Source organism: Ceratotherium simum, chromosome 16, assembly GCF_057802395.1.
Source record: "Ceratotherium simum simum isolate JZ-2026a chromosome 16, ASM5780239v1, whole genome shotgun sequence".
Taxonomy (NCBI): domain Eukaryota; kingdom Metazoa; phylum Chordata; class Mammalia; order Perissodactyla; family Rhinocerotidae; genus Ceratotherium; species Ceratotherium simum.
In genome coordinates this window covers 16,272,483-16,300,410 of record NC_141915.1, presented here as the reverse complement: position 1 = coordinate 16,300,410, position 27,928 = coordinate 16,272,483, and the positions used below count along the sequence as shown (strand labels likewise).

Here is a 27,928-nt window from a genome sequence, read left to right as displayed (position 1 = left end):
GAAAGAGGAAAAAAAAAAGAAAGATGACAAGTGGGCCAGAGGTGCAGTCAGCACACAAATGTCTGGTACAGTTGCTAAAGGGGTCAAAACATGTCCCACGATGACATGGACTTGGTTTTGCTTTCTTTTCCACTGCAAACTAATTTAAAAATTCCAACACCAAAGAGGGTTTCCTGCCTTTGCAGTTATCCCGGAGGACAGAGACCATCTCAGCTTTTGGCACAATTCTCCACAGAATGGAGAAACACGCAAAGACAAGGGTGGGGATTAAAAAAGAACTCCCTAATGATGAGGGCTCTCAAACTTTGGATCTGAGGGAGGCAGATCCAGTAGATCCTCTGGAGAGCTCTCCCAGCTCCAAGAATTCCAATTCTACCCAAACAGTGAAAGGCTGTCAGCAGACACTTCCATGAACCCCAGCACGCTTTAGGCTGGCCTTTGTCAAGCATCGGGTGGCTGAAGCTCCAGGCTAAACCCCAAAGGTTCTGTGTTCCTCTGTTTGGTAACTTTTTTCCTTCTTTTTGTCAGGATCAGGGTGACCAAAAGACTTAGGCCTCTCTCTTATATAGTCAGAATCACCAGAGCCCTGGACATTAACAGCTACCCACTTCCTGAAGATCCTTAGCAGTACAATCAAGAATTGTGTCCAAAATTCTGCCACTTCCCTGCCAAATGTAGCTGAATGAACAGCCAAAACATCTGCCTTCAACAGGAACTAACTCGGCACACCACTTAACCACTGAGCCAGCCCAGGAAGTGTCATCCTAGAGAGTAAAATTAATTCCCCACGGGGCTCCAGAGGAAGGAAGAGTTCCTGGGCCCAGTTTCTACCCGAGACCAGCACTGTGAAGTGGGAGCATCCGTGTAGCGTAGGGCACCATGGCACCCAGGCCTGGGTCTCACCTCAGACCCTGCTAGAGAGCCGGGCATGGCTGTGCAAAGCCACACCTGCTAGACACCCAGGCACCATGCCAACCCATCCAGGGCAAGGAGGGAGAAAGGGATGGCAGTTCTTATGAAACAGACCTTCCTGCCTTATTTTTAGCCTGAAAGGACAGGAGGGCCCAAATGGCATTTACAGGGAGAAGAGGCCAAGTGATTAAGAGCTATGGCTTCTACCCTGACCATGTCACCTGCAGGCCGTGTGACCCTGGGCATGGCGCTGAACTCTCCATGCCTCCACCTCCTCACCTGAGTGCAGGGATAACAATGTGCCTCCTCCCAGGCATTGGGAGCATCACAGGAGACAGCCTCGCACCCAGGAAGTACTTGAATGTTATTCACTAACAATCTCCTCAGAGTGAGCCTCACAGGGAAGCATCCCCAAACGAGGCAGGAGGAGTGTTAGGTCTTCAGGCTCTGGAGCAGACAACCCTCCCTCTGGGATCCGTGCCAAGGCCAAAAAAAACCCCACAAAAAACAAAGCCTCTAAACTCTAAAAATAGCTCAAAACAACCTTCTAGAGCAGTTAGTTGTGTGTGTGCTGTTGCTGTCCTCTGTGGGTAACGTGCGTGGTGTTCATGGATCAGCTCAGCCCGCCTCCTCACAGGGTCACCTCCAACTCTGCAGCCCAGCACGATTCCCCCACCCCGCTCTGAAGAACCACCAAGCAACTGTATTACTCACTTGGCATTCAGCACTTACTGCCATGCTTGTATCTCTGGATATGCCAAGATCTCAACTAGACTGCAAATTCAAGAGCACAGGCTACTTTCTTCCTTATAGTTCCCACACTGCCTGGCATTAGACCTTACCCCACAGTAGACAGTGACAGGTTCCCAGAACCACAGGACGGTGCCCTCAGTGAACTGCCCCAGCACGACAGCCTCCTTAATGTTCACCTATTTATCTAGTTGAGAGCCTCAGTCTCCTCTGGGCTCCCACTTACCTCATCCAGCTGTCTCTTCGTCTCTTCTTCCATCCTTCGAATGTCGTCCATAGTCAGGTCAACCCACTTATCGAGCCAACAGAACAGCTGCCTGTGGAAGTTTGTAAATAGACGCCTCTCTTGCTATAAAAAGGAGGGACTCAAGTTAGAACTCAGAAGTGAAGCCCACTGCTGTGGCCCTCCTCCCCATGATCTCCACACCCATGCCCACCTTTACTGGGAGGAGTGATGCCTGGCTGGCTTATCTGCACCAGCCCTCCAGTCCCACAGGTCAGTGACCTTTGCCTTCACATGTCTAACACGTATGGCTTCAAGTAGGAGGGAGCCCCCAGAAGAGGACGGGTGCCTACCTCACAGCTAGGCCCTGTGCCCAAAATGCTACCAAGACAGGCAGTCCGTGAGTTTACAGCTAAGCCAAAGGCCCAAAACAACTGTGTCAAGTTTCCTCCTTGTCTCTGGAGCCTACAGCCAGGTTAAAACTTGCCAGCAGCTGTGAAATGTGGCCCAAGAATGAGAAAAGAGAAAAGGCTATAAAAACTCCTGAGGTCTGCCCAGTTCAGTAATTCTGGGTACTGGAGAATTTGGCTTCCAGTGCCTCTTGCCTTTTGGCTTCAAGAAAAAAGAGATACTGAGTTTTGTCATTCAAGCATAGCAAGCCTCTTCCTGTTTCCGTCTTTTGCCTCAGTTTCCTTCCCTGTCACATGCAGTGCCCTGGGTCGACACCAGTTTAATGGATGGACAGCATTAAACTGCAAAGACAGTTAAGTGCAAGTGGAAGTGAGGGTCTGGGAAATCAAATTGAAATATTCTGATGTTGGCTACCCTAGGATACAAGTCACATGGGTTGTATGATCTTCTCTTGTTGGGCAAAACACCCCCCACCAACACACACACTGGGAAGGCCTCACCCTGGTCACTTACCTTATGTATAAAGTTTTCCACTTTGTTCTGCAGGCCCCACCACTTGAACTTGACGGTAACCAGTTTGTATGCACACATGTATGGGCAGTCTTTCTGATTTACAAGTTCTTGCTGTATTAGAAACACACCCACAGGTAGGCAGGTGACTAAGTGGGCAGACCTCTGGCTCTCCCTTAGCCTAGTCCCAACCATTCCCCTCCTCCATGAGGAGAGGTCCACCCACACAGTGCCCAGCCCCCTGGTGGTGAGGGTGTGAACTGCACCTTCCAATTGGGGCCCAGGGGTCCTCTGCCTGTTTTGATAGATTTAAATTTTGCTGGGTCTTCCTCTGCCTTGTAATCCTGAGAGAAGTTGTAGAATTGGAGTTGGAGGGAGGGGGGAAAGAGAGAGAGGAGGAGGGAAAGAAGGAGAAAGAGATCAGATTTTCCATCAGCATTACAGTTCATTCCATTCTTGATGCTGCTGGTGCACAGAAAATATGGGGAAATGTTAAACAAGATACAGAACAGTTTACATTTTCCTGAGAGGAGAGCTCTGTGTGATCTTCTCTGCCAGGTTTTGCTTTCAATTTTACCAGTATGAAAGTGACACCAGACTGCCTGAACAGGCACGTATTTCCACTGTTTCAGACAGGGATTTTCAACCTGGGGTGAGCATCCAAATCGCCAGGGAAGGCTTTTTCAAAATATGATTTCTGGGCCACTCCACCTAAATCCCAGTGAATAAGAATATCTGCTGGTGAAAGTAGCATGGATTTTTTTTTTAAACCTCTGCAGGTGATTCTAAAATGCAGCCAGAGCTGAGAACCAACTGGCTGCCATCATTCTTGAAATCTTCTAATCCCATCTCCCTCTGGCTTGTTTTTTGTTTTTAAACTGGCCTGTTTTAATAAAATCATTACTAGAAATGTTTGATGTATAGACTCTATCCTCTTGTGTACTACTGTCAGTCTCACCTCACTCATTTACCATGCAGTCGATGCTGTGTGTCAATTAACTGTAACAAAAGTTCAATCTCCGGCTGTTCCTCTGCATTCACTAATGTGGGCTCAGGAAAAGCAAACTCATTATAGCACCTACTTAACAAAACTAACGAAGATAACAATCACACACATACATGCACACACAGTCATAAAGTATTTCCCAAAGCTTAGGAGATTATGTGTACTTTAAAAAAATATATCTTCCTCACCTCTGCTTCTCTCCACTCACATGAAACAACTAGAGTTGACAAAATACTCAGAGAACCATACTCTTTGCTAGTATTTCTGTTTGATAAATACCTGGGACTGTTCAGTTTGAGGAAATTCATCAAGCTGCACACTTATGATATATTCACTTTGCTACATAATTTATACTTCAATAAAAAGTTTTTTGAAAAATCCACTGATCTTTTGAGGGTGGGGGTGAGGATATCAGGCAAGGAAGCACAAAATGGTTTTCATATCTTTTTGGAAATGCACAAATCAAAATATCTTAGGCACACAGAGGGACTCCAGGAAAGAGGCATGAGACCCCTGGATACAGAGAGCAAACACTTATTCTCCACCAAGGGGCAGAGAGCCACTGTCCTGTGCCCTGATCCCAATAGGCCTCTGTCAAAGAGGAAGAGTACTGAATGAGGGGGACCTAACCCTCTCCTTCCCTAAACAAATACTTCCTGGGAGCACAGCAGTGAGTCTTTGGACACGGTCCCTGCTCTCTCCCAGTCTGTGGTCTAGCAGCGGACTGTCCTTTCCAGGCGCCTGCTGCCATGTTTGCTACTCTGAGAAGCCATCACCAACTTCTTGAGGGCAGGCGACTTGCCTTTTCATATATTTTGTACCCCTTACCTGGAACCCAAAGAACAGAGTATTCCAAACATAACAGGCAGGCAATAAATGCTTTTTAATTACTGGGTTGGAAAAATAACCTGAGAACTAGTTTCAGGTTAAGTGTCATCTCAGCAGGGCAAATCACCCTCAGGACGACTGACAGCACCTACATTGTCCAGCAATAATTTCCAGAGGCCAAACAGGACACATACATCTGGGCCACTACGTTCCTGGTGGTATTCCCAAGTCAAGACAAGGGAACACTTTTTTTTTTTTTTTTGTGAGGAAGATCAGCCCTGAGCTAACATCCATGCCAATCCTCCTCTTTTTGCTGAGGAAGACTGGCTCTGAGCTAACATCTATTGCCTAATCCTCCTCCTTTTTTTCCCCAAAGCCCCAGTAAATAGTTGTATGTCATAGCTGCACATCCTTCTAGTTGCTGTATGTGGGACGCCGCCTCAGCATGGCTGTAGAAGCGGTGTGTCGGTGCGCATTCGGGATCCGAACCAGGGCCGCCAGTAGCGGAGCACGTGCACTTAACCGCTAAGCCACAGAGCCGGCCCCAAGACAAGGGAACTCTTAATACTCATTTTAAAAATAAAACAAACAAGGGGCCGGTCCGGTGGCGTAGCAGTTAAGTGCGCACGCTCCGCTTCGGTGGCCCGAGGGTTTGCAGGCTTGGATCCTGGGCCCACACCAACGCACGGCTTGTCAAGCCATGCTGTGGTGGCGTCCCATATAAAGTGGAGGAAGATGGGCATGGATGTTAGCCCAGAGCCAGTCTTCCTCAGCAAAAAAGAGGAGGATTGGCATTGAATGTTAGCTCAGGGCTGATCTTCCTCACAAAAAAATTTAAAAAATAAAAAATAAAACAAACAATACCCAAGAGAAAACTTCCCTTTGAGCCAAGCTGGGTATGGTTCCTTGGTTTCTCTGACACTTAGAAGTCATTTCTATAATTTTATTTATTTATTTATTTATTTATTTTTCCACCAAAGCCCCAGTAGATAGTTGTATGTCATAGCTGCACATCCTTCTAGTTGCTGTACGTGGGACGCGGCCTCAGCATGGCCGGAGAAGCGGTGCGTCGGTGTGCGCCTGGGATCCGAACCCAGGCCGCCAGCAGCAGAGCTCGCGCACTTAACCGCTAAGCCACGGGGCCGGCCCTGAGAAGTCATTTCTGCATCTCAAGGCCACTCACATCTCTAAACGGTTCTTACCTTGCTGAGTACTTGGCTGCGATCTGCTATGTCTATATATATGGCTTCCACATGTTTCCATGCCTCGGGCTCCAGTTTATGCACCTGTGGGAACAAGGAGGACCACTGTGCAGTTTTTCTCAGCTACAAAGCACCCTTTACCCAGCAGGATACCTAGGGACTGCTATTCCCATAGCCATAGATGTGAGATTCCTATTGGTAAAGAATTACATACAAAATTATTCAAAGGAATGGGAGGATGGATTATAAGAGAACATACATTTGAGAACTAAGGCTCTGATTTTTCAGGCTAAGCACTACAACAGTAGGCCAAAACACTCACAGGGCTACCAACAGCATCTATGTCATTTCCCCCTTTGTAAAGACTGTCAACACTTGTGGAGATGTTGCCTGCTTAGCATATACTGCTTATTTTGATGCTTTTAAAAATTAACTCAGGGGCCGGCCTGGTGGCGCAAGCGGTTAAGGGCACGCTCCGCTGGGGCGGCCCGGGGTTCGCTGGTTCAGATCCCGGGCGCACACCGACGCACCGCTTGTCAAGCCATGCTGTGGCGGTGTCCCATGTATGGTGGAGGAAGATGGGCACGGATGTTAGCCCAGGGCCAGTCTTCCTCAGCAAAAAAAGGAGGATGGGCAGATGTTTAGCACAGGGCTGATCTCCTCACAAAAAAAAAAAAAAAAAAAAAAATTAACTCAAACAGGTTGGACATGCATGTGATACGAAATGAGGATACAAATTCAAAACGTACAAAAGGATGTGATAAAGAGTAACTCTCTTCCTTATCTCGCAGTCCCCTTCCCAGTAAGACCATGCTACCAGATTCTATGAACGTACAAACATCCATGTGCAGAGATTTCTCTTTTAATACAAGTGGTAGCGCATATACACACTGTTTTGCATCTTGCTTTTTTCATTGAACAATATATCCTGAAGATTGTCCCCTACTGGATCTTTTTAATGGCTGCATACTATACCATTATATGGTTGCATCACAATTTATTTAATATGTCCTATTGATGAGCTGTTAGGTTGTTTTTAATCTTCGGCTACACAAAGAATGCTGCAATGAATTGCCTTGTACATAAATTATTTCACACATGTGAAAACACAACTGTAGTATAAATTCCTAGATGTAGAATAGATGAGGTAAAGGATAGGTATATTTTAAATTTGAGGAGTTATTGGCAAATTGTGCTCTACAGAGGCTGTAATTTGATGTTTTAAAAATACAGCTCCTCTGTGCCAGGAGTTGCATTTTAGACCAATACCAGCACTACAAGAAGGCCCTATAAGGAGTCTTAGAGATCATATTTTGCAAATTAGAGACAGAGCAATCCCATGCTAATAGGACAAGTCTATGCACAGGCTGTCATCTTCCTGGCCAGGAAAAAGGGGACCATGGAGAAGACCCCACAGCAGGGATGGAGAACAGGACAGAGCCTCAACACGCACCCTGGGGCCTGGGAGTCCTTGGGGCTACTTACATTCTCCTGAGTACCCAGATCTGGTTTGTGCCAGGTTTCAATTTTAATCAGAAAGTCTTCTTTCATGTACTCATTCTGGAAAGGGGAAAAAATACCTTAGAGTCACCAGAGTTGAAGTTGGAGAGTAACCATCCCCCATTACTGGATCCCGGACAGTCGAGAGACTCAGCCTCTGCCTTGTAATGACAGCTAGCTTTACTGGGAGCCACAGGCATGCATTATCTCATTCAATCTCTATCCCAGCCTGCGAGGTCTGTGGTAATATCACTCTCATTTTACAGATGAGGAAAGTGAAGTTCAAAGGGGTGAAGTGACTTGTCCAAGGCCACAGAGATGATGACAGAGCTGGGCTTAAAAAACAGGTTTGTCTGTTTTCAAAAATCCAGGTATTTAACCACTCTGCCATACTACCTTATGCACAGTGTCTTAATGGTTAATTAGTAGTGTGGGAAGAACACAGGAAGACCTCCTAACCAACGGAAAATGTTCACCACCGCCCCATTCCCCCCCGCCAGCCTTTTGCTAAGGCCTGAAGTTCTCTTCTCTGCAATTTAACCCTTCCTGCTAATTACTGTCTTCTTCTCTTAGTGCTTTTTAAAAACTGGAACTACTCAAAGGAGGAACACATTAACCCACTAACTCCTCAGCAGGAATTAGGCATCCAGAAACTGCCTACGTTTACCAGCAGCGACACAGCACCTGGATGAGAATCTGAAAGGTGGAGAGAAGGGGCAATGACTCAGGGGATGGTCATGGAAAAGAAACCTCGCTGACTGCACAATTTCACCAAGGGTGCAATTGTGCTTACTGGGGTCAAGAGATGTCCAAAGAGGAAAGCCACAACCCGGCTAGCTGAAGTTTCTGTACAACCCTGAGAAGGCATGACATGGGGAGTGGCGGGGAGAGCCTTGGGTCATTCTGTGCACGGAGACCCAGAGCGAGGATGCCACAGTCCTGACTGCCACTTTGCCAATTAACAGGTTCCTCATTAGGTCTGAAAGGATTAAGCCTCAATAGCTCCAAAAGTCACCCAAGAGAAAGAGAGGAATACCCAGGAACCTCCAGTGCAGGTCTATCTTCATTTCTTCTTTTCTTATAAATCATCTGCAATTCCAACCCCCCTGGAAATACTTACTGTAATAACTGCTCCGAGGCAAGGACATGAAAAGAAGAGAGAGAAAGGTTAATGAGGATGAATAAATATCTGCCCCTCACCCCCAGAGACCATGGTGGCAAAGAGTTCTCCACTCCCTGGGGCTTATTCCAGAGGCCCTCTCCAAGCCCCACTGAGTGCATCTGATACCTCAAATGCACCAACCCTCAAGTTGCACTCATACAGAAGTCCCAAAAGACCAAATATGGAATTTATTTATTTATTTGGTGAGGAAGATCAGCCCTGAGCTAACACCCATGCCAGTCCTCTTTTTGCTAAGGAAGACCGACCCTGAGCTAACATCTATTGCCAATTCTCCTCTCTTTTTTCCCTTTTTCTCCCCAAAGCGCCGGTAGATAGTTGTATGTCATAGGTGCACATCCTTCTAGTTGCTGTATGTGGGACGCCTCCTCAGCATGGCCAGAGAAGTGGTGTGTTGGTGCGCGCCCGGGATCCGAACCCGGGCCGCCAGTAGCGGAGTGCACACACTTAACCGCTAAGCCACGGAGCCAGCCCCCAAATATGGAATTTAATTAAAGTGGTGCCACTATCAGCTCCTCGGGATTCTTTCCAGCTGGGCAAGGAAAGGGGACTGGCTCCGATGAGCTGAAGCACTGAGACCCACCGCTCTGCCGTTGGAGCATCAGTTGGTGTCCCCCCACTTCCTGGGGCACAGAGCAGGGCACTTTAGGCCAGACGCTGCCTATCTGCCTTCTGCATCCTTCCTCTCACTGTAACCAAACCTCTAACCCTCTACACTCCTGCTCATTGTAACGAGACCCCCTCGGAAAGCACAGTTCAATTATTTATCAGAGAAAATGACTGTAGCTCCTACATTACTGGGGAACGGACTAGCTCTCTTCCTGACAACAGCCCAGTTCATTCTGTACCCTGTGAATTTAGGAGTTATCTCAATTTCTGATGAATGCCACGCTGCCATGTTTGGACAGTACATGTGACTAACAGTCAAACTCCTTAACTGTAAAACTGAAACTAAGGTTACCTCTGAGCTTGAAATGAGCAAAAGCTGAAATGTAAGGGATAAGATCCACCTTCAATAGAAACAACCCAAGAGACTATCAGTAATTTCCCGGAATCCAATGAAAGATACTTGGAGGAAAGTACCAGATTAAGATTATAACTAAATGGCCTATTGAAATAACTGCCCTGTTATCAGCTTGAAGAAAATCACGTTAACAAAAAGGGAAATGATGTGTACAATATCCATCGAGCGGGAATCCAAAGAGGCCAGTTTGGCAGAAATTCTCCAGTGCTGTCCTGGGAGCAGGAGTCTGGGCTGCATATGTGGCAGCCCCCTCCCTAGAGTGGAGACAGCAGTGTCAGGCTGGCCTGGTTTGATGACACTAGCCACTAAGGTTCTCCAACTAACCACCTGATTTTCAATCCCTCTTCTCTAAGCAACCTTCTTCCAGTTTGGCCTCTGTAGGGACAGAATGTGCTAATTAACAGCCACAAGAGTTTGATCACTTAAGTGAGAGGACATTTTTCAGTACGTTGGTTTTCTGATTACACTTTGGTTTCCCATGTAGAAGAGTCCAGAAGGAAAGAACGCCCTAATCAGCAAACAGGAATATCTGGTTTCATTAGTAATTCTGTATTTCAATATAACTTAATATATTGGCATAAGGAGTTTGTATACATTAGTCTTTATGAGACCCTGAGAAATAGATCCACTCAGTTCTGACAAATTAAGTTTCTGAACCTATGAGGGTGATGACCCTCCCTGGCCTTTAATGCTAACTAGGGTGACCAATCTTCCTCAAACCTTCTTTAGCCCTCCCTTGCCCCTACAAATACCTCTGCATTCACAGTACTCCCTTTTCTTCAAACTACAACCCTGAGCACGCTGGAAAAGTCCCAGGAAACCCTTTGCAGTTGGAAATTAGGGCTCTCCAAATAAGATGAATAAGGTACTTTAAAACCATGGCTTAGCGAGACTGTATCCAGCTGAGGGTTAAGGTTAGAGGGAGAGGCAAAAGGAGAAAGATTTATATTCCTCTTCCTACTTTCATCCACAGAACCACCCCCCATCTTATTCCCTCCTTCCTCACATCCCAACCCATCAGCTTCAGGGGAAAACAGACAGAGAGAAATAAAGTAAGAGGACAGAGAGAGCTGATTATGAGTACAGTATTCCAAATCCATCTTCATTCCACTCAGAAGAAGGTTAGAGCCTTCCAAAAGGCATGCAGAATTTTACTCCATGCTTCTGTATCTATCTCACCTCAAACTTTGATCAACTTAGGCCAAGCTTAGATGTTTGAACCAATAATCTTTCTCTTATCAATTCCCAGAGGGAACTGGAAAGTAGCCTTCCTTGTTTCTACCTCTTATTTTAAAAGAGCAAGTGTCTGACTGAACAGATCTAAGAATCGACACACTCATTCAGTACGACAGTGGATTCTGACTGTGAGGTTAGCACCCACAGAAGAAACCAACCTTCTCTACCCTGCTCTCTGCCTCTCTCTCTTTTTTTTTTTTTTTATTATTTTATGAGGTCATATTGGCTTACAACATTGTGTAAATTTCAGGCGTACATTATTCATTATTATATTTCAGTTTCTGTATAGACTCCTCGCCTCTCTTCTTCACCTAGTATTTAGAAATTACTTTTATCCTTTTTTTTCCTTTTGGCCAAGGATCAGGACAATACACGAATGAACACTGGGTGTCTAGAAAAGTGCCCATGTCAGCCGCAGTACATCTCCCCAGAATGACACACAAGACAGTGGCATCTCTCAGTTGGCACAAGCTGTGTACCCAGAACCCTGCCCCAGACACGGAGGAGTCCATGCTATCCATTTGCCTCCTTTATGCCAAGCTGGCTTGGGTTCTTATGACACATGCTGAGTGCAACTCTCTTAGACATTGAGAAAATTCACCTTTGGCCCTAGACCAGACACACCCAGCCACAGTGCACACTGTCTTTTAAGAAAGTATGGCATGTCTCTTTTCCAAGTATTTAACAGCTTCCTGTCTGATGCTTAGGGAATAGTGATGTTAGCATTTTCAGCGACAGCAATAAAACTCTTAAGTGTTATACATCCCAGGTCCCACCAATGATTGTTCATCTCCTGATACAAGGTTCTCGAACCCGTATGGGGACACTGAGCACTGGAGAGAGCAATGAGCCCGGTGCTCTAGACTTAGTCATTCCCAAAGTCCACAGGATAAGGACCACATGGGTGGAGCACCCTCATCAGATACAATCTAGGGAGTGCCAGGTTTCAACAAATAAGGCAAGGGAAGCAGTACACGTAAGCAGAGGCTGGTAGGAGAACCTAACAGACAGACTGGCTGTGCAAACAAATGTTGGTTGGCTGGGGGAAAGGCCACACACCTCACAGACAAGTTCCAGGGGACTTCTGGGGAGGCCCCCCACCCCCCTGCCCCCGGCCCACGATATGGATCAATACCAGTTTGGGCCCTCCAAGAGGTCTACTCCTAGATGGCCCTCAAGACCTAGGAATCCTGGAAAGCTAAGAGTCTGAACTATTCAAAGGGAATCCCAGAATGTCTAGAATAGAAAGCTCTCTGTGGAGGTTCAAATCTTTCCTTTCCAGAAACTCCAGATAACAGACTGGCCAAGATTAAGAAAATAATTCCATCCCTACTCTCACCTTCAACTTACAGAACATGCTAGTTTAGCGTAAGCCATCGATTCACGGCTCTCAGTAGTGGTCTACCTCCTCCTTGTCCCCCTCCCACCAAAATCTGGCATGCACACTCCATGTGTTATATAACATATTTGGGAAATAGCTGTTTCTAAATCCTTTGTCATAAAAAATTGGGCTTATTCCACTTTTCCCCAACAACATCAATGTTTCCTTTGCCACGTTTTCTTGGTGTCTAGGCCTGACCCTTGCCCAGGGCAGGAAGGTCACCTGATAGGTCCTTTCCTATGACTGCCTCAAGAGTCCCTGGGCCTCAACACTGCTTTTCAAGCCAAACACAAATATATCACATTAAAACTGGAAATTTCAGTATTTAACAATAAGGGAGTGATTTAAAAAGATCACAGTACAGTCATACAATGGAACACTATGCAGCCATTACAAATTTTTAAAAATAGCAGACTATACAGTGACAGGGAAAAGGTTCTCCATTTACTGAGAAAAAATGAGCAATTTAATAATTACTATGATATGATCCAAAATTTGTCTAGACAATGTGTCTGAAGATTTTATATATATGTGTATACGTAAGCATTAAAAAAAAGGACTAGAAAAAAAGACATTAAAATATTAACAGTGACTATCCAGGGATGGGAGAATCATGGGTGATTATTTTCTTCTGTTTGTATGTATTTTCTAAAATTTAAACAGAGAACATTACTTTTATTTTTTTTTTTATTTTTTTATTTTTTTAAAGGTTTTTATTTATTTTTTGCCCCCAAAGCCCCAGTAGATAGTTGTATGTCACAGCTGCACATCCTTCTAGTTGCTGTATGTGGGACTCGGCCTCAGGCTGGACAGAGAAGTGGTGCCTCGATGCGCACCCGGGATCCGAACCCGGGCCGCCAGCATCGCAGCGCGCGCACTTAACCACCAAGCCACAGGGCCGGCCCGAACATTACTTTTATAATCAGTAAAAACAATCAAAATTATCATACCATCCCCAGATAAGAGCGGTTGGTTCTGTGCATCTTGGGCCATGACTAGCTGGTGGTTCCCACCCAGCTGGCTGCCAAATGGTACTGACAGCACTGACACTCACCACCAGCCTGAGGGAGTCCCTAAGCTCATCCTTTCACTGGCTTAATCAGAAAATGAAGGTGGGACGCAAAACCCCAATCCACTCCCACCCCTGGGTCTACCTGACCACACCCTTCGTCCACCCTGGGGCCCAAACTCTGGCTTCTAGCCAGGTCTGCACTCACCAGTTCTGCAGTAAGGGTAGGCATTCCATGCTTTTTCATGTATATTCAGGGCTCCCTCTGGGGCCAGCATTCGAACAAACGTGGGCACTTTGCTATAATCAGAAAAAAGGGTTATGAAGAGAAATGGAGGAGAGAGTTAGAAGACAATGGCCTTTTACATCACATTCTCCAGGCCACAGCTCCAGCTTCTTCAACAGGGAGTTGACAAGCAAGATTCCGTGAGATAAGCAGGTTACTCTTGTCTGTGAGAAGCCACCTGTCAGAAGACACCTCAGCTTGGCTGGCTACTACCATCCACTCACAACTTCCCCACCACCTACCAGGAACAGGACAGCAGGTGAAACCCCAGGCTACCTGCCACGGCTTATCAGTCATTACATTATCATTACGCATTTTTCCAGAGCTCACTGGGCCCAGGACATTATACCATACACTGCAAGGATGAGATACCTCCAAGAATGTACTAGTCTAGGTTTATGGGCCAGGGTGACTGGCTGACAAACTTGGAATATGGGATCCAAGATGATCTGATCTGTTTATCATCAGTTCTGGGAGGCCAAGAGGGCCTCAGGGCCATCTGCCTCACAGGGGTAAAATATTTTCTTCTATTCATTCCTTCTTATCTCAGGTTACAGAACAGCATATACAGTATAAGCATTTTTCTTTTTTTTATTGAGATAAAATTGGTATATAACATTATATTAGTTTCAGGTGTACAAACAACATAATAATTAGATATTTGTATATACTACAAAGTGATTACCACAATAAGTCTAGTCACAATTGACCCCCTTCACCCTTTTCCCATTTTGTTTAGAAAAAAGTGCATATATTCCTCTTCCTTCATTTTTAACTGGCAATCTGTGCAGTCTTTAGCACGCTCCAACAATCTCATCAGCTTTAGTGCCTGAGGCCTAAGAAAAAAGAGCTAACTCAGTAAAGAACTAACTCAGAGCACTCGGAGCAACACTCGGAGGTTCACGCACTCACTGCCACACTCACTCAGGGAAGGATCTCTATGTGCCAGGCACCAGGACACACACACAAATCACACAGACGTGGCCCCTGCCCTCCTGGAGCTCATGTTCTAGTGGGGAGTACAACTAGCCAGGCAGTGCCATGATGGGTGAGCACAGGGCTCTGAGGTGCAGAGCACTGTGAGAACATGGCGCAGGAGGCACGGTGCATGGGGAGGCTCCTCAGGGAAAGTTAGGATTAAAGGAACAGAGTAGAGAGTGACTAGGACTGAGCCAGACAAAAGGATGGGAGTGGGGTGGGAAAAGCTGGGAGAAAGAAAGACAAGTTCAGAGTAGCTGGTGTAAGGTATGAGGCAGGGACTACAAGAGAACACACAGAGGCTGGATCATAAAAGATTTTGTAGGTCATGTCAGAGAGTATGGACTTTATCCCAAGGGCAAAGGAAAGCCATCTATAGCTTTTAAGCTGGGGAACAAGAGATCTGTCTTCTGGACAGAACACCTGAAGTTGTGCAGAGAACTGGAAAGCAGCGAGACCAGTTAGGAGCTGCTGTAGGAATCCAGGCAAGAGATGGTGGAGGGAAATGGAAACCCTGGAAATACTCAGGAGATGGAGTCCAAAGAATTTGACTTGATGTGAGGGACGAGGAAGAGGGTGGTGGTGAACCCAAGTCTCTGACTGGGGCAACCAGATGGCTGACAAGGAGGCTTCGGTCCTCCTGAGGAGAGGTGGTCTTGGCAGCCAGCACTGTTGGTATGGGTTACTTTGCAGTTAGGTGTTTTGGGGTTAAGGAAAGAGTAGTGGTAGCAGCTCAAAGTTTACACCTCTCTTGTAAGGAAGAAGGTAAGACAGGTCCCACCCTCCATATGTACAGACCTCCTCTCTGCCACTTTGGTTGGACCAACTGTGTCTTGAGGAACCAAGTGGCCCCTTCTATCAACCTCACTACCTCTTTTCAAAGAAAGTCCTCTTTAAAAAGTACAAATGCACTACCAGGAAGGCATATCTTGAGCCTTATTCTAATCAGCTCTTAAGGGCTCAGTAAGATTGGTAGGCAGTCAACTCAGTGTAGGGGTGGAGGAGGATGAAGAGGAGGCATGGAGGAAAGAGGACATTGGCAAGGAAACAAGATCGTGGTGAGATTGTCCCCACTCACGGTGTGGCTCTCCCCGTGGCTCCTCGCTCACAGAGTCCTGGACCCCTCTGGGCTAGCACTTGCACATCTCCAGGGCGGCAGACGACATTAAATCAAAGATGACTTTACCAAATGAAAACGAAATTGGTTTCAGTTCAGTTTAATGGCTAGAAATTAAGATGCAGGTTTAAGTCACACAGCAATGTGAATATACTTAATGCCACTAAACTTAAAAATGGTAAAAATGGTGAACTTTGTGTTATGTATATTTTACCACAATTTAATAAATATATCAGGTTTATTTTTTCCGGTACTGGATAGTTCCGATACTAGCTTGGTTCAACTGCCATTCAAGCTAGTGTATGTTTACTATGGCTTTCAATACCCTTTGAGTCAGCTTATAGTTTACTGAAATATTACTGTTTTGGTTAGAGCAAATTTGTGTGGTTTGCTATGGACTTTGGTACACAAATCAGTTCAAGTTTCACTTTTAAATATTTATGCCCTTGATCCAAAAAGAGGTACCAAAATTTAAAATATTACCTGAATTTAAAATATTACCTGATCCCGCAATTCCACTTTTAGGAACATTTACTATAGATTTACACACACAAGTACATCAAAAGATTTTTGCAGGGGCCTGCCCGGTGGCATAGTGGTTAAGTTCACACGCTCCACTTTGGCGGCCTGGGGTTAGCAGGTTCGGATCCCGGGCGCGGTCCTACACACTGCTGATCAAGCCATGCTGTGGCAGCGTCCCACATACAAAATAGAGGAAGACCAGCACAGATGTTAGCTCAGGGACAATCTTCCTCAAGCAAAAAAAAAAAAAAGAGGAAGATTCGCAACAGATGTTAGCTCAGAGCCAATCTTCCTCACCAAAAAAAAAAAAGATTTGTGCAGAGGGAGTTTTACTGGAGCACTGTATGTAAACATCTGGAAATACTATAAATATACATCAGGAAAGGACTGGTGAAACAACATGCAGCACAGCTGTACAACACAGTACTATGCAGACTTCACAAGAATGAGGCAGAAGACACCGAGAGGATAAGACAGCTATGATATGATAAGTAACAAAAGATCAGAAAAGTCAAGACCAGTATGTATAGTATGATCCCATCTATGTAAAATAACAATAAAGGAAATGAACACCCATTTACACACACACACACACACACGTCTACTTCTATACTCACAGACAATGGAAAGGCCCACAGGAAACTAAAAACTATCACCTCTGGGAACTAGGAGCCTTTGAGTTTTTTATTACTTCTATTAAAAAACAAAAAACAAAAAAATACCTTTAAATGAGCAAAGTAGTACCACCTACACCCACTTTCACAGATGAAGCAACTTGAGCAACCATTATCCGTTATCCATTATCTCCACTTCAATACCAGGCCGCCTTTGGGCTCTGCTGCGCAGCCACATACCTCTGTAAGTGGTAGATCTTGTGTGTGTACTGGCCTTTCTCACCGTCCTTCTCATATGGTTCGTTCACCAGGACCTCCACGCCTTCACCACCACCCGTTTCATTTTTGCTGGCCTCAGCCACAGAATACAGCTGCCCTACTTGATACTAAAGGAACAAAGAGACAGGAGTTATTGTCAATGCAGAATCTTCTTTATGGTTGCACACAGTCCAGCTGCTGATAACTCTCCAATTAGATCACTTTGGGATCCCCTCATCTGGGAGCTCATTCTGCAGTTTCACACAGGACCTTGCCCAAATTCACCCAAAGCAACTGCGAACACTGTTCCACGGCCATCACCTGTGTTTAATTTCATCCTTCCCATTTTCACTTCCTCCCTCAAGGCTTAAGGAGGCAGGTGAAAAATACTTAACCTCACACCACTGTCCAGAAAACAGATTATCAAGTCCAAGGTAGCTTTTTCCCTGCACCTGCCTCTGGTATTAAGACCCTAAAACAAGATCTGGGTTTGTTGCTAAAAGTCTCTTTATCCCATTCATTTAAACAGATTCTACGACATGACTTTTTGTCAAAGAAAGTTGCCCAGTGCTCTGTGAAATCCACAACCCCTGCTGTAAAACTGGCTCATCTACTTGCTTTTTCTCCAGTGACCGGCCCCTCCTCACTCTGCCAGCAACTCAGAGAACAGCCTTGCAGGCAACCAAACTTGATGCTTTCCAGATTCCCGGTGGGGCTGAAGCAAGGGCCCTGCTTCCCATATTAGATAGCACAGATTCCTACCCCTCAGTCTGTGCTGGCTGGGTGCACCCTGCATGTTGGCACTTACTAGATGGCAAAAGCCTAGTTTTCCTTTATTTGGGTCACATGCCGCCCTATCAAGTCACCAGTCAAGAGCACTGGGCTCCTCTGACCCCCTCAGGACAACTCAATGTTAGGGCGAATGACCTGGGCAGTGCCCAGGCCTGGCCATTCTGCCTCCTTCTCTCTGAGGGAAGCTATCTGGAGGTGCCACCAGGCACATCTGCCAGTGCCACGAGGCACAACAGTTCAGGGAGTATGAGAAAAAAAGGCACTTGATTACCTGTTGGGGGAGTGGGGGATAAAGGTTTTCCTCACCCTCTATACCCCCTCTCCAAGCTCCTGGTACTCCCAGGAGTGAAAGACAAGAGTTTTTCTCCCTTTGAGATTAAAACAGAGAGGCTGCATCTCTGGGCAGCTGCCACTTGAACCAATGCCTGCAACAGCAAGGCTCAGAGGCAGCTCCCAGGCTGCTTCACCTCAAACTTGGAAGCCTGCTTTACCAGGCAACTTTGTAAGAACTGCAGGAAAATTTCTGGGCAAAGTCTGGAAGGCGAAGCAGCAGACCAGGACAATTCACTGTTCACCACAAAGCTGCAAGAGCTCTAACTTCCAAAGCAAAACTACAGGACAAAATGCCACAGAAAGGCCCAAGCAAGTGATCAAGGCTCAGTTAACCCCAAAAAGAGGAACATCTGGGTGAGAGCCTGTCACCTTGACCTTGCTAACCCTGAGCAACACCAGTGCTGCCTCAATGCCCCCAGGGAACCCCAAGCTGTCTCTGCACCTTTCCAAGTCCACCCCTGGCTGAGGCACACATGAAAGCCCCTATCAAGTGGGCCAGGGTTTGGCTGAGCCAGGGGATCCTAAGAAGGAGCAGTAATTCTGTTTCAGAGAAGAGTCATAAGAACATCTAACCACTGACTCAGCAATCCTAAAGGGCAGGCTGGGGAAAGGGCCTGGTGGAGGGGACTGGGTTGCTGCTTATGGAAGGGCCCCCAGCAGACACTAATCCCTTTCATTTGGTTCCTCCTCAGCTGCAGGAATCAGAGGGCAGGCTCTAAGAGGATCAGCTTGTTGGGCTGGCATCTTCCCCCTTTAATCTCTCTTGATATTCTGATCCTTTAATCCCAATGAGACAAGTGAAGGCAGTTTTGTTAATCCAAAGGAGTAAGTAAGACTGGCCTCCACAAGCTACAAGTGAGGGACACTTTTCATGTCAGAGGGTTCCCTTTGGCATAGTGGCTCCTCACCTTGGGAAAGCAAAAAGCAGTCTGACTCAGATGGGGTGGAGGTGGGGGTGGTGGTAAGACCATTAAATCAGATAAAGAGCCCCCCGAAGAGACAGGGATTCCAGCCTGCTCAGGTCTAGGACAATGCTCCCTGCACTTGAGATTTATTCCTTTGTCCCAAAGAATTAAGACATCCAGCTAAGAAAAACAGAGACTCCACCACTTTGGCAATCTGGGAGTGGAGCCCAGGAAGATGCACTGGGTGGGCCTCAGACACTGACATGAAACCTATCATGAAAAACAGCACAGTTGTTGGTCCCATCCACCGGGCCCTGTGAGGCCAGGTATCATAGGGGGATGGTGCCATGCATCTCTGGAAGTGAGAAGTAAACCAGCCCTGCCCACAGTAGGTGGGGGTGGGGGGCGGCAACCTGAGCCTGGAACCACTAGTGGACACATCCATGTCAAACAGCCAAGGCTTTCTTGCTCTGCTGCAGAATGCCTAGAAACCCTAGGCAGCGTTAGGCCAAAGGCTCTGGCCAGCCAGAAGCTAATTCCACCCCAAAATATTGATTCAGGTCATCAGATGGTTATAAAGAGATGGCCTTCTCTTTTTCTTCTCTTTTCCCCCCAAATCAGGAAGTTCCGAGAGGCTCAAACCACAGCCTCCAATTAGGAAGTGAGTCCAACATGATGCTGGGCTATTCCCATGGGAACTGTGGTTATTGACAAAGGATGGCATTATTGACAAAGACTCTGAGAAGGTTGATCATTACTTGTTTCTTCTTCAGCCTCCCATTCAAGATTTCCTGATCTTCTGGAACTAAGGTTCAAGCCATTAAAACAGCAGCTCCTGCTCCAACCCTACCCAGGCCATGCACTGCTTTCTCATCAGTGGTTTCTAACTAAGAACAGATTGACCAGCACCAGGCAGACTGATGAATCCTACCCAGCACTTGCTTCCCAAGCGTCTGCTTAGACTTTAGGTTTTGCTCATCCCACCACAACTTCCTCAGTGCTGCAAAAAAAACCATCACAAACTAAAACCCACCAATTGTGGATGCTATCAAGGTTAAATTCCCCTTTCCCTCCATTCTTGGCCCCATTGACCTTACTACAAAGCATCCAAGAAGTGCTCCTGGATAGTGCTGGCTCTCCTGAGTTTGTGGCATTTCTCAGAGACATTCCTACCCTTCATTCCATCAAGAAACTCCCTGTAGAGAGACCCATTTCACCTCCAAATGCCACAGTGAGGTAGTCCTGGGTTCCCGGGGGACATCTTCCTGATGAGGGGGTGGGATCATCCTGTACATCAGAGAGGGAATCATCAGATCCCCCAGGAGTTGAGTTTCAGGGTAAGGGACATGCTAGGCCTTCCTGCTTGGTCTCCTGATTTGGAAAATCATCACTTGCTATTTTTCATAAAGATAACAAGGCCCCCAAAGGAGGGAGGTTAGTAGGGCCCCCCAAGCCAACAGCTGTCAGCCCAAGCAGGTGGTTCCTAGGCCCCACATACATCTCAGGTGCCTCCAGGGATCACCGCATCTATCCAGCCATCCCCTCTCCCCAGCTTCCCCAGTCTCATTTCTCTTAACCTCCTTTCCGAGAATTCCCAGATTATGTTAGAGGTCCATCTCTGGCCTCTAACAGGTCTCCACAGCTCTTATCAGACGTGCAGGCCACCACCAGAGACAATCCTCTGGGATTGTCTGCCAATGCCTGCCCATCCCCTTTGGGGGCCAAGAAGCTTGAATATTTGTCTCATCTAAAGTGTGCTGCGGGGCCGGCCCCGCGGCTTGGTGGTTAAGTGTGTGCGCTCCGCTGCTGGCGGCCCGGGTTCGGATCCCGGGATCGCACCGACGCACCGCTTCTCCGGCCATGCTGAGGCCGCGTCCCACGTACAGCAACTGGAAGGATGTGCAGCTATGACAGACAACTATCTACTGGGGCGTTGGGGGAAAAATAAATAAATAAATAAAATCTTTAAAAAAAAAAAAGTGTGCTGCGGACTCTGTTGGCCTGATTTCATTTTTCAAAGGTCCATTTCATATTTGGAACAGAGTGGAAGTTATCACAGGAGCTTCATGCTGACGCTGCAAGAAAGAGTGACTGAGGGCACAAGACTGGCTGACAAACTTCACTCAAACTTGAGCTTAACTGGAAGCTGGGGGGCCTGTGGATTCACAAAGAAGCAAAGAATAAGGCTGCACCAGGACAGGAAAGCAGAGGAAGTTCAGAGAAAGGGTGGGACAAGGGATGCTCTGTGACAGTTTTCTGCTGTCCAAGAGACCAACTCTGAGTCAGCAAGGCCTATGAACCTTCTTGTGGCAAATCCTGCCAGATCCCCATACACAGGGACGTCAGGCCCAAGAACCATAAAAGGACAGAGGGCAAGCCAAGCCCATTTGTTATTGTCTGCCTTCATAAAAGGAGGGTTCTGGGCCTTGGTCTTCCCAGTAGTCACCTAGCGTGTGGCTAGAGAGGGCCTTGGAGACTTCCTGCCCTGCTGGTTTGTTGCACAACCAGAGACAGCCATGTACACTTCCCAGTCAAGTCATAGAGGTCCCAGAAATGCACACACTCAATCCCTTCAATAGCATGCCCCCAAAAAGGCACAGTCCCAGCAGGTAAGAAGGGCTGGTTCAGTCTCTATTCAAAGTCATCCAGAATGCCAAGAGCTTGAGGTAGGCTGCACAGTTGCCTCGAAATACAAAGTAAGTACCTTCCTTCAACTGAAAGTGGCAGCAGGAAAATTCACATGGAGTACTGATTATCTCTATGTTAGAATAAACATGAAAACCATACAAAGAGTCCAACTTAGCTAATGGTCACAAGCAATTATATACAACTACGAAGAAAAATGAAGAAAAAGGACTTACCTCATCTACAGACACAGGCAGGATGACTCGACTACAAGAGAGGGAAAACAGTGTCAACAAGAGAGGGAAAACAGTGTCAACTTCAGGCTCTAAAACCCGCCCAAAGCTCTTAAAGGATCATCTTAGAACAGTATTAATTGTTTTTTTGCACACAACACTATCCTCACTGTCAAAAATCCAGCAGAGAACGGCCCCCTGAATGCTTCGAGGCTAGGAACCTCTGTGCCCCTCTGGCATCCCATTTAGAACCCTGTGATTCAGTGCAAACCTGTCCCCCCACCAGCTACTTCCCAGGCCTCTGACTCACATTTGGAGCTGTCTTCTCCCTCTCCCCCACTAATAGCTTCCCTAGAAAAACTTGCCAATGAATTTAGTAAAACGGAGAGGTTAACACAGGAGGACCCAATCCCTGCAAACTCTGAAGCCAAGATGAGGATTCAGACCCAAAGAATCAGGCCCTGGGGAGTTATATCTCTGTGGACCCAACCTCCCAACAACAGCCCTCAAGGTGAAAGGCTAGGAAGGGGCCAAGCTCCTTGGAGGCTTAATTACCATAAGAGCATGCACCAACCATCTCTGATCTGGAGCAGGATATTACAATACAAGCTACTATCACAAAGCCACCAAGAGAGGACACCCAACTGTGTCCTGACGTCCAGGCGCTGTCCAAAGGCACTTCAACTGATCACTTTCTTTCCCTTCTCCTTCATTTCAACGGCCAGCAATTATTAGAGGTACCACCAACAACCTAACGGAGAAGCTAATGGCCAGCAAAGTCCCCACACTGGTCAGAACTCCACAGAAGTGTGAGGGCTAGTGGCACTCCTCTGAGTGGTTTGTATTTGTAATGCAGAGCAACAGCCAACCCCCAGTTCAAAGCTGTGAGGTCAGAGGGCCGAGACAAAAATGCTCGGTTGTATTCATACAAATCAAGCCAGCTCCCAAGCTTAGATGCTCAGTTCCCAGACCCTAGCTGGAACCCACTGGCCCTCCTGCATCTTGCGTGCTTGGTGAAGCATGAGCTGCTGTGCTCTCCTTCCTATGCAGTGGTTCCACCATTCGGGATCCTTGCTCCAGGCTGCTAAATAGTCCGCTCACTATTTTCTAGTTCCACAAAGGTCCCCCAGGTAGCAAGGAGCACACAGAGGGGTCTGAGAAAAACATCACACTAAAGGTAAGACACCAAGCAGAAAAGTAGCAGAAATAACAAAATGGGCTCCAAGTCTTTACTGCCTGCTAACTCCCCTCCTCCAGAATGACTCAAATAACGTAAATCCTGCAGGTTATTGGATGCTGCTACTAATGCTCTCCTCCCATTAGAGAAAGCCGATGGTGCAGAAAAATACTTCCAACTTGGAGGCCACAATTTCTGCACCTTCAGAAGAAACTTCCTAGAAAACAATAAGCTTTTTATCTTCAAGAACAGCAGTAAAAATCACACCCAAGAATTTGCAGAAATCAAATCAAAGAGAATCCTGTTAGAGGAAGTGTCAGAAAAATCAACAGGGACAACCTTCAGAGCCAGGGTGGGCACCAAGCCTCTCCCAAAAGAGACCAGCATCGGCCAGTTCCTGACAGGATGCTCTGAGGCCGCTTACACCTCTGTAAGCTGCACACCCGGACGTTTCTCCTTGGCTCCTTGGGAGCAAAACCACTTCAGCAGCAATAGGGTGCAATTCCAAAGGATAGTGCCACAGAGGCAGTGCTGGGCCGAGAGTGGAGCTGTGCTCACTTCAGTGTGACCTTCACTCACACCCTTCCCAGAGCTGCGGCACTGCAGCCATAGCCAAGTGTCTCGGATGCCCCCCACCTGATCCCCCGCCCAGGGATGCACACAGGTGCCCAAGCACGCACAAGGCACAAGTTGGGCAGGAAAGAAACATAGATGCCAAGCAGGCTCTGCATCCCCAGAACCTTGGACCTTTTCCTGGCAGGCTTCAAGGGGAAGAGAATAAAGAATGGGAAGGGAGGACCTCTCTTCAAAACTCACTCAGATCTCTTCTGAAGGTCCCCTCCCTCTTCTGCCTGACTTTCTTTATAAAACTATGGGTTTCTACAGATTCTAGGATTCATCTGGGAATAAGAAAAAAGATGAGGAGAATGGGAGAAGCCTGTTGTCTGGACAGTCACGATGGAAATCCAAAGTGCACCATGCTCTTCTCCTGCGAGCACCCCAAGGTTCTTCCTCCTCACGACATAAAGCTCCGAGCTCTGGCTGGATCAACATCGGACTGGATGTCAAGAAATAGAGGTGGAGGGGCTTCAAAATAATGCTCTTCAGATGAGGTGTCAAGCTGGGAGGACACCTGGGTCACCACTCCCTTTGTTATCCAAAGCTCCACACTATGTCCTAAATGTCCTAAATCCCTCCAAGGAGTAAGCTGGATGGGATGGGGCAAAGCGCCCTCACTGACAAAATGGAACCAGCTCTCTGCACCCCTGCCTGGCCACCAACTGAGTTCCTACAATTGCTCTCTACTTGGATATCTCCCGCTTCCGGACTCCCTGGGCTTTTGGCCCAATGCTGCCCACTTTCCCTCCCCTCCAGGAAAGCACAGTTTCACTGTAAATTCTGCAGTCACACACTCAATCTCTCCTCTTTGGAAAAAGAAAAAAAGTCCTGAGAGGTTTACTTGGAACCATGAGCTTCAGGGATGGATCATCTCGTATTTGAAAGATTTAGCAATCCAAACATCCCCACCTGTCATCCAATCCCCTGGATTTCAGGAGTAAGCCCATCTCTCTGCAACTCCTTCCAGAAGTCACCAGTTTCCCACCCCCCAGTCACTATTGAAGAACTCCCTCACTCTTCACTGTCTTTCCTTAACTAATGGCTTTACGGGAACCTCCTCAACTCCTCAAAGCAATTTCCTCATCTCTTTGCACCAAGACTGAGAATCTCCTAGAGATAGGCTGCCCCTGCCCCCACCTGCACTCCAATAATACATATATTTATTCACAGACCTACTCTCTTTCCAAACTGTTCTCTACCTTGGTAACATCCTATCCCTCTCCATCACCATAACTCCCTCACATCACTTCAGCCCCTGCCCAATATTTTCTGGACTCCTCGCCCAAGTGTCCCCAAGTCCCAAGCAATCATCCTAAGCTTTTCTCTAAATACCTTCTCCTCTGCAACTACCACTTGAGCACGTCACACCATCAGTCCCCTCTGCTATCTCCTTAGACCCTTCCCCTGTCACCCAAGGCTGGCCCTGACCCCCTAGTCCTTTTCCTGTGTCCGCTTACTACAGCCCTTTCTCTGATACCTGAGGCAGCCACTCCTCATACTCTAGGTTCCCTTCAGCACTCCTCCCCATCATCTCAACTCCATTCCTGAAGCTCTCTTATCTGATATTCCAGGGTCTCTGAGTACTGCTCAGTCCCCAAAACCCTCCCCAGCGCGGGCCAGTTCTCAAGCCCTGCCTGCCCTTGCCTAACTGTTCAATCAGCCCCTCTGACAACTCCTCCCTCTCCCACCGGTCCTCTCAGCCACTCCTGCAGTTCTGGTCCCTTCGGCCCTCAGCGCGCACCCACAGTAGGACCACCCCACATCTCATCCAGTACTCTCGATCCCCGCAGCCCCTCTTCATACCCTGTCCAGCTCTCACTGTCCCCTTGACTCCATCTCAGGCCCTGTCCGGCTCTCATTGTCCCCTCGTCCTCTCCTCAGGCCTATTCTGCCCTCACTGCCCCTTGGTCCCCACCTCAGGTGCTGTCCGTCACTCTCTATCCCCGTTGGCCCCATCTCAGGCCCCGTCCGGCCCTCACTGTCCCCTCCGCCCCTGCTGGGCCGCCCTACAGCCCATCCAGCGCCCTCCATCCCCTCGGGCCCCGTCCGGCCGCTGCATCCCCTCCGCCGGGCCATCAGCCTCCCTGGTCGTCATGCCCGACTCTCCCTTCCTCCTCGCTTCCGCACGGCCGGCCGGACACTCACTACTCCTTGAGCAGCACCATGTCGCTTCGCGGCTCGGCGGCTGCCCGCTGCCCGCCCGGCCTCCCGCCCGCTTCCCGGCGGCCGCTCTCCCCGTGGCCCGGCCCGGCCCGGCTGCCTGTGCGCCTTCGTCGTGGTCTGCTCTGTCTCCGCCGCTCGCGCTGCGGTCGCCGCGCCGGCTCCTGGCGTCCCGGCCTTGCCTCCTCCCGCGCCGCTGCCGACGCCGCCCGGAGCTCCGGTTCCGCAGCGCCGCGCGGGGGCGGGGCGTCTCTGCGGCAACCAGAGCGTCACACGTAGCCGTGCGCGCTGACCTCAGCGCGGAGGCGGAGCCTTCTCGGGCCCGCCCCCTTCCATCCTTAAATGGCCCGCGGCGTCGGCGTCCCAGGTGGATCCCCGGCGTGCGCAACTCCCGGGCGGTAGGCGGAGCAGACGCCGAGGTGTCCGATAGAATCCCAAGTGTGCCTGTTCTTCTGCAGCCAGAACAGATGCTCTTGTATGCTTGGACCTCTCTGGTGGGGTGGGTTGAGATCTAGGAAAAGGTTGTGTCAAAAAAATGTTGATAATAGCCAAATTTACTTGCACGTGCTCTAAGTGCTTGACATTCATCTGGTAAGTATTTGCTAAGTGCCTGCTGTGCTTTTGTTGAGAGCGTGAACAAGGCAGATACCGTCCAGCCCTTAGGGAACTCAGGGTCTAGTTGGGATGGTGGGTGGGTGGGTGGAGGAGATAGAGCCAGGCAGTTAGAATGAAAAGGGCAGTGAGAGGTGAAACATAGGTTTGGTGGGAGTACACTCAGGAGGTGTAGTTAGCAAAGGCATCCTGGAGGAAGAGGTTTTCAACTGAGATCTGCAAGGGGCTGGGAGAGGAAGAGCGTCCCAGGCAGAGTGAATATGAAGGCAAGAGGGAGAGCGTGTGCATTTGGGGAACTGAAAGAAGTGACTGGGACATAAAGTTTGGGGGCTGAGGAGCTGTAGGAGATCTAGGTGGGGAGAGGCTTGGGGCCAGATAAGGCAGTTCCTGGTGGGTGATAATAAGGTATTTGGAGTCCATCCTCAGGGCGCGGGCCGGCGTTTAAGGGTCTTAAGCAGGTTTGGTGTTTGAAGGCTCCCTCTGATGGCTGGGTGGAGAGGGGATAGAGGGGACCAGAGCAGAGGCAGGGAGACCCTTAGGAGGCCGCTGCAGAAGTCCAGGCAAAGATGGACTAGGGCAGTGGTGGGAAGGGGTGAAAAAAAAAAGAAGGGATGGATTCAGGAGCTAAAATCATCAAGACTTGTTGACTGACTGAGAGAGTGAGAGTGAAGAAGGAGGGGAGAAAACTACCCAGGTTTCCGGCCTGGGAGGCTGGGTGGACAGTACTGCCTTCAGGAGAACACAGGTATGGCAGATTTGCACAGGGGTAGATAATGAATGATTCCAGTGTTGGACTTGAGGGGCACCCGGGTGATGGTGAGTGGACTGCCCAAGATAAGGACTTGGGAAGGGAGGGTGGAGCAGGTGGCCATTTTGCTGTCAAGCTGTGACTGGTGCCCCAGGGCAGCCCTGAGTATTGCATGTGTTGGCCACTCATTCATCAGATCCTAGAGTGGGAGTATGGATTGCCCCAGAAATCCAATCCCAAGCCCCTCGAAGGAAGGCCGAGAGAAGACATATGACCCAAAGTCCAAGATTGAGTGGCCTGGACCCTGGTCCCCTGACCCCCCAACATAGGGATTTTTCTCCTACATAATATCAGTGAATAGTTATTTAACAGTTGCTGTGTGCTGGCTCTCTCCTGCCCTCTGGGAGCTTGCAATTTAGTTGGGAAAACTACAATTGCTCATTTACTCGATAAATATTGATTGAGCTCCTGGCCCTGTCCTTGGTATTTTTCTAGGCACTCAGGATACAGGGGTGACCAAGAAGAATGAGGTCCTTCCCTTGTTTAGTGGGAGGAACTGGAATATAGACAAAGAAAGAAATGACCACAGGTAGCGGTAAATGTTATGAAGAGGCTGGACGGGTGACTGTGGGCGGTGGCGGGCCGCATTAGTTGGGTGGTCAGGCTCTTAGAGGAGGCAATGCTTGGACTGAGACCTGAATGACAAGAGGCGTGGTTGCTAAGCTGGCTCTTAGTCATGAGTTGAGATAAGGGAGCTTGGAGGGCTGTGCTGGGCACC

At 48.0% G+C, this 27,928-nt stretch overlaps 1 protein-coding gene across 1 annotated transcript in view; it reads right to left on the bottom strand.

The window, feature by feature from the left end:
* Positions 1–26,003, bottom strand: part of PITPNA (phosphatidylinositol transfer protein alpha) — a 38,474-nt gene extending 12,471 nt beyond the window's left edge. The window contains exons 1-10 of the mRNA XM_004433316.3: positions 25,776–26,003; positions 21,839–21,869; positions 16,930–17,075; positions 13,381–13,472; positions 8,463–8,470; positions 7,328–7,402; positions 5,843–5,926; positions 3,073–3,150; positions 2,810–2,920; positions 1,889–2,011 (exon numbers count right to left, since the gene is read on the bottom strand). Of these exons, the coding sequence (XP_004433373.1) occupies positions 1,889–2,011; positions 2,810–2,920; positions 3,073–3,150; positions 5,843–5,926; positions 7,328–7,402; positions 8,463–8,470; positions 13,381–13,472; positions 16,930–17,075; positions 21,839–21,869; positions 25,776–25,795 (768 nt within the window). The 5' untranslated portion in view covers positions 25,796–26,003. The remainder of the gene's footprint in view (positions 1–1,888; positions 2,012–2,809; positions 2,921–3,072; positions 3,151–5,842; positions 5,927–7,327; positions 7,403–8,462; positions 8,471–13,380; positions 13,473–16,929; positions 17,076–21,838; positions 21,870–25,775) is intronic.
* Positions 26,004–27,928: the final 1,925 nt, after the last annotated feature.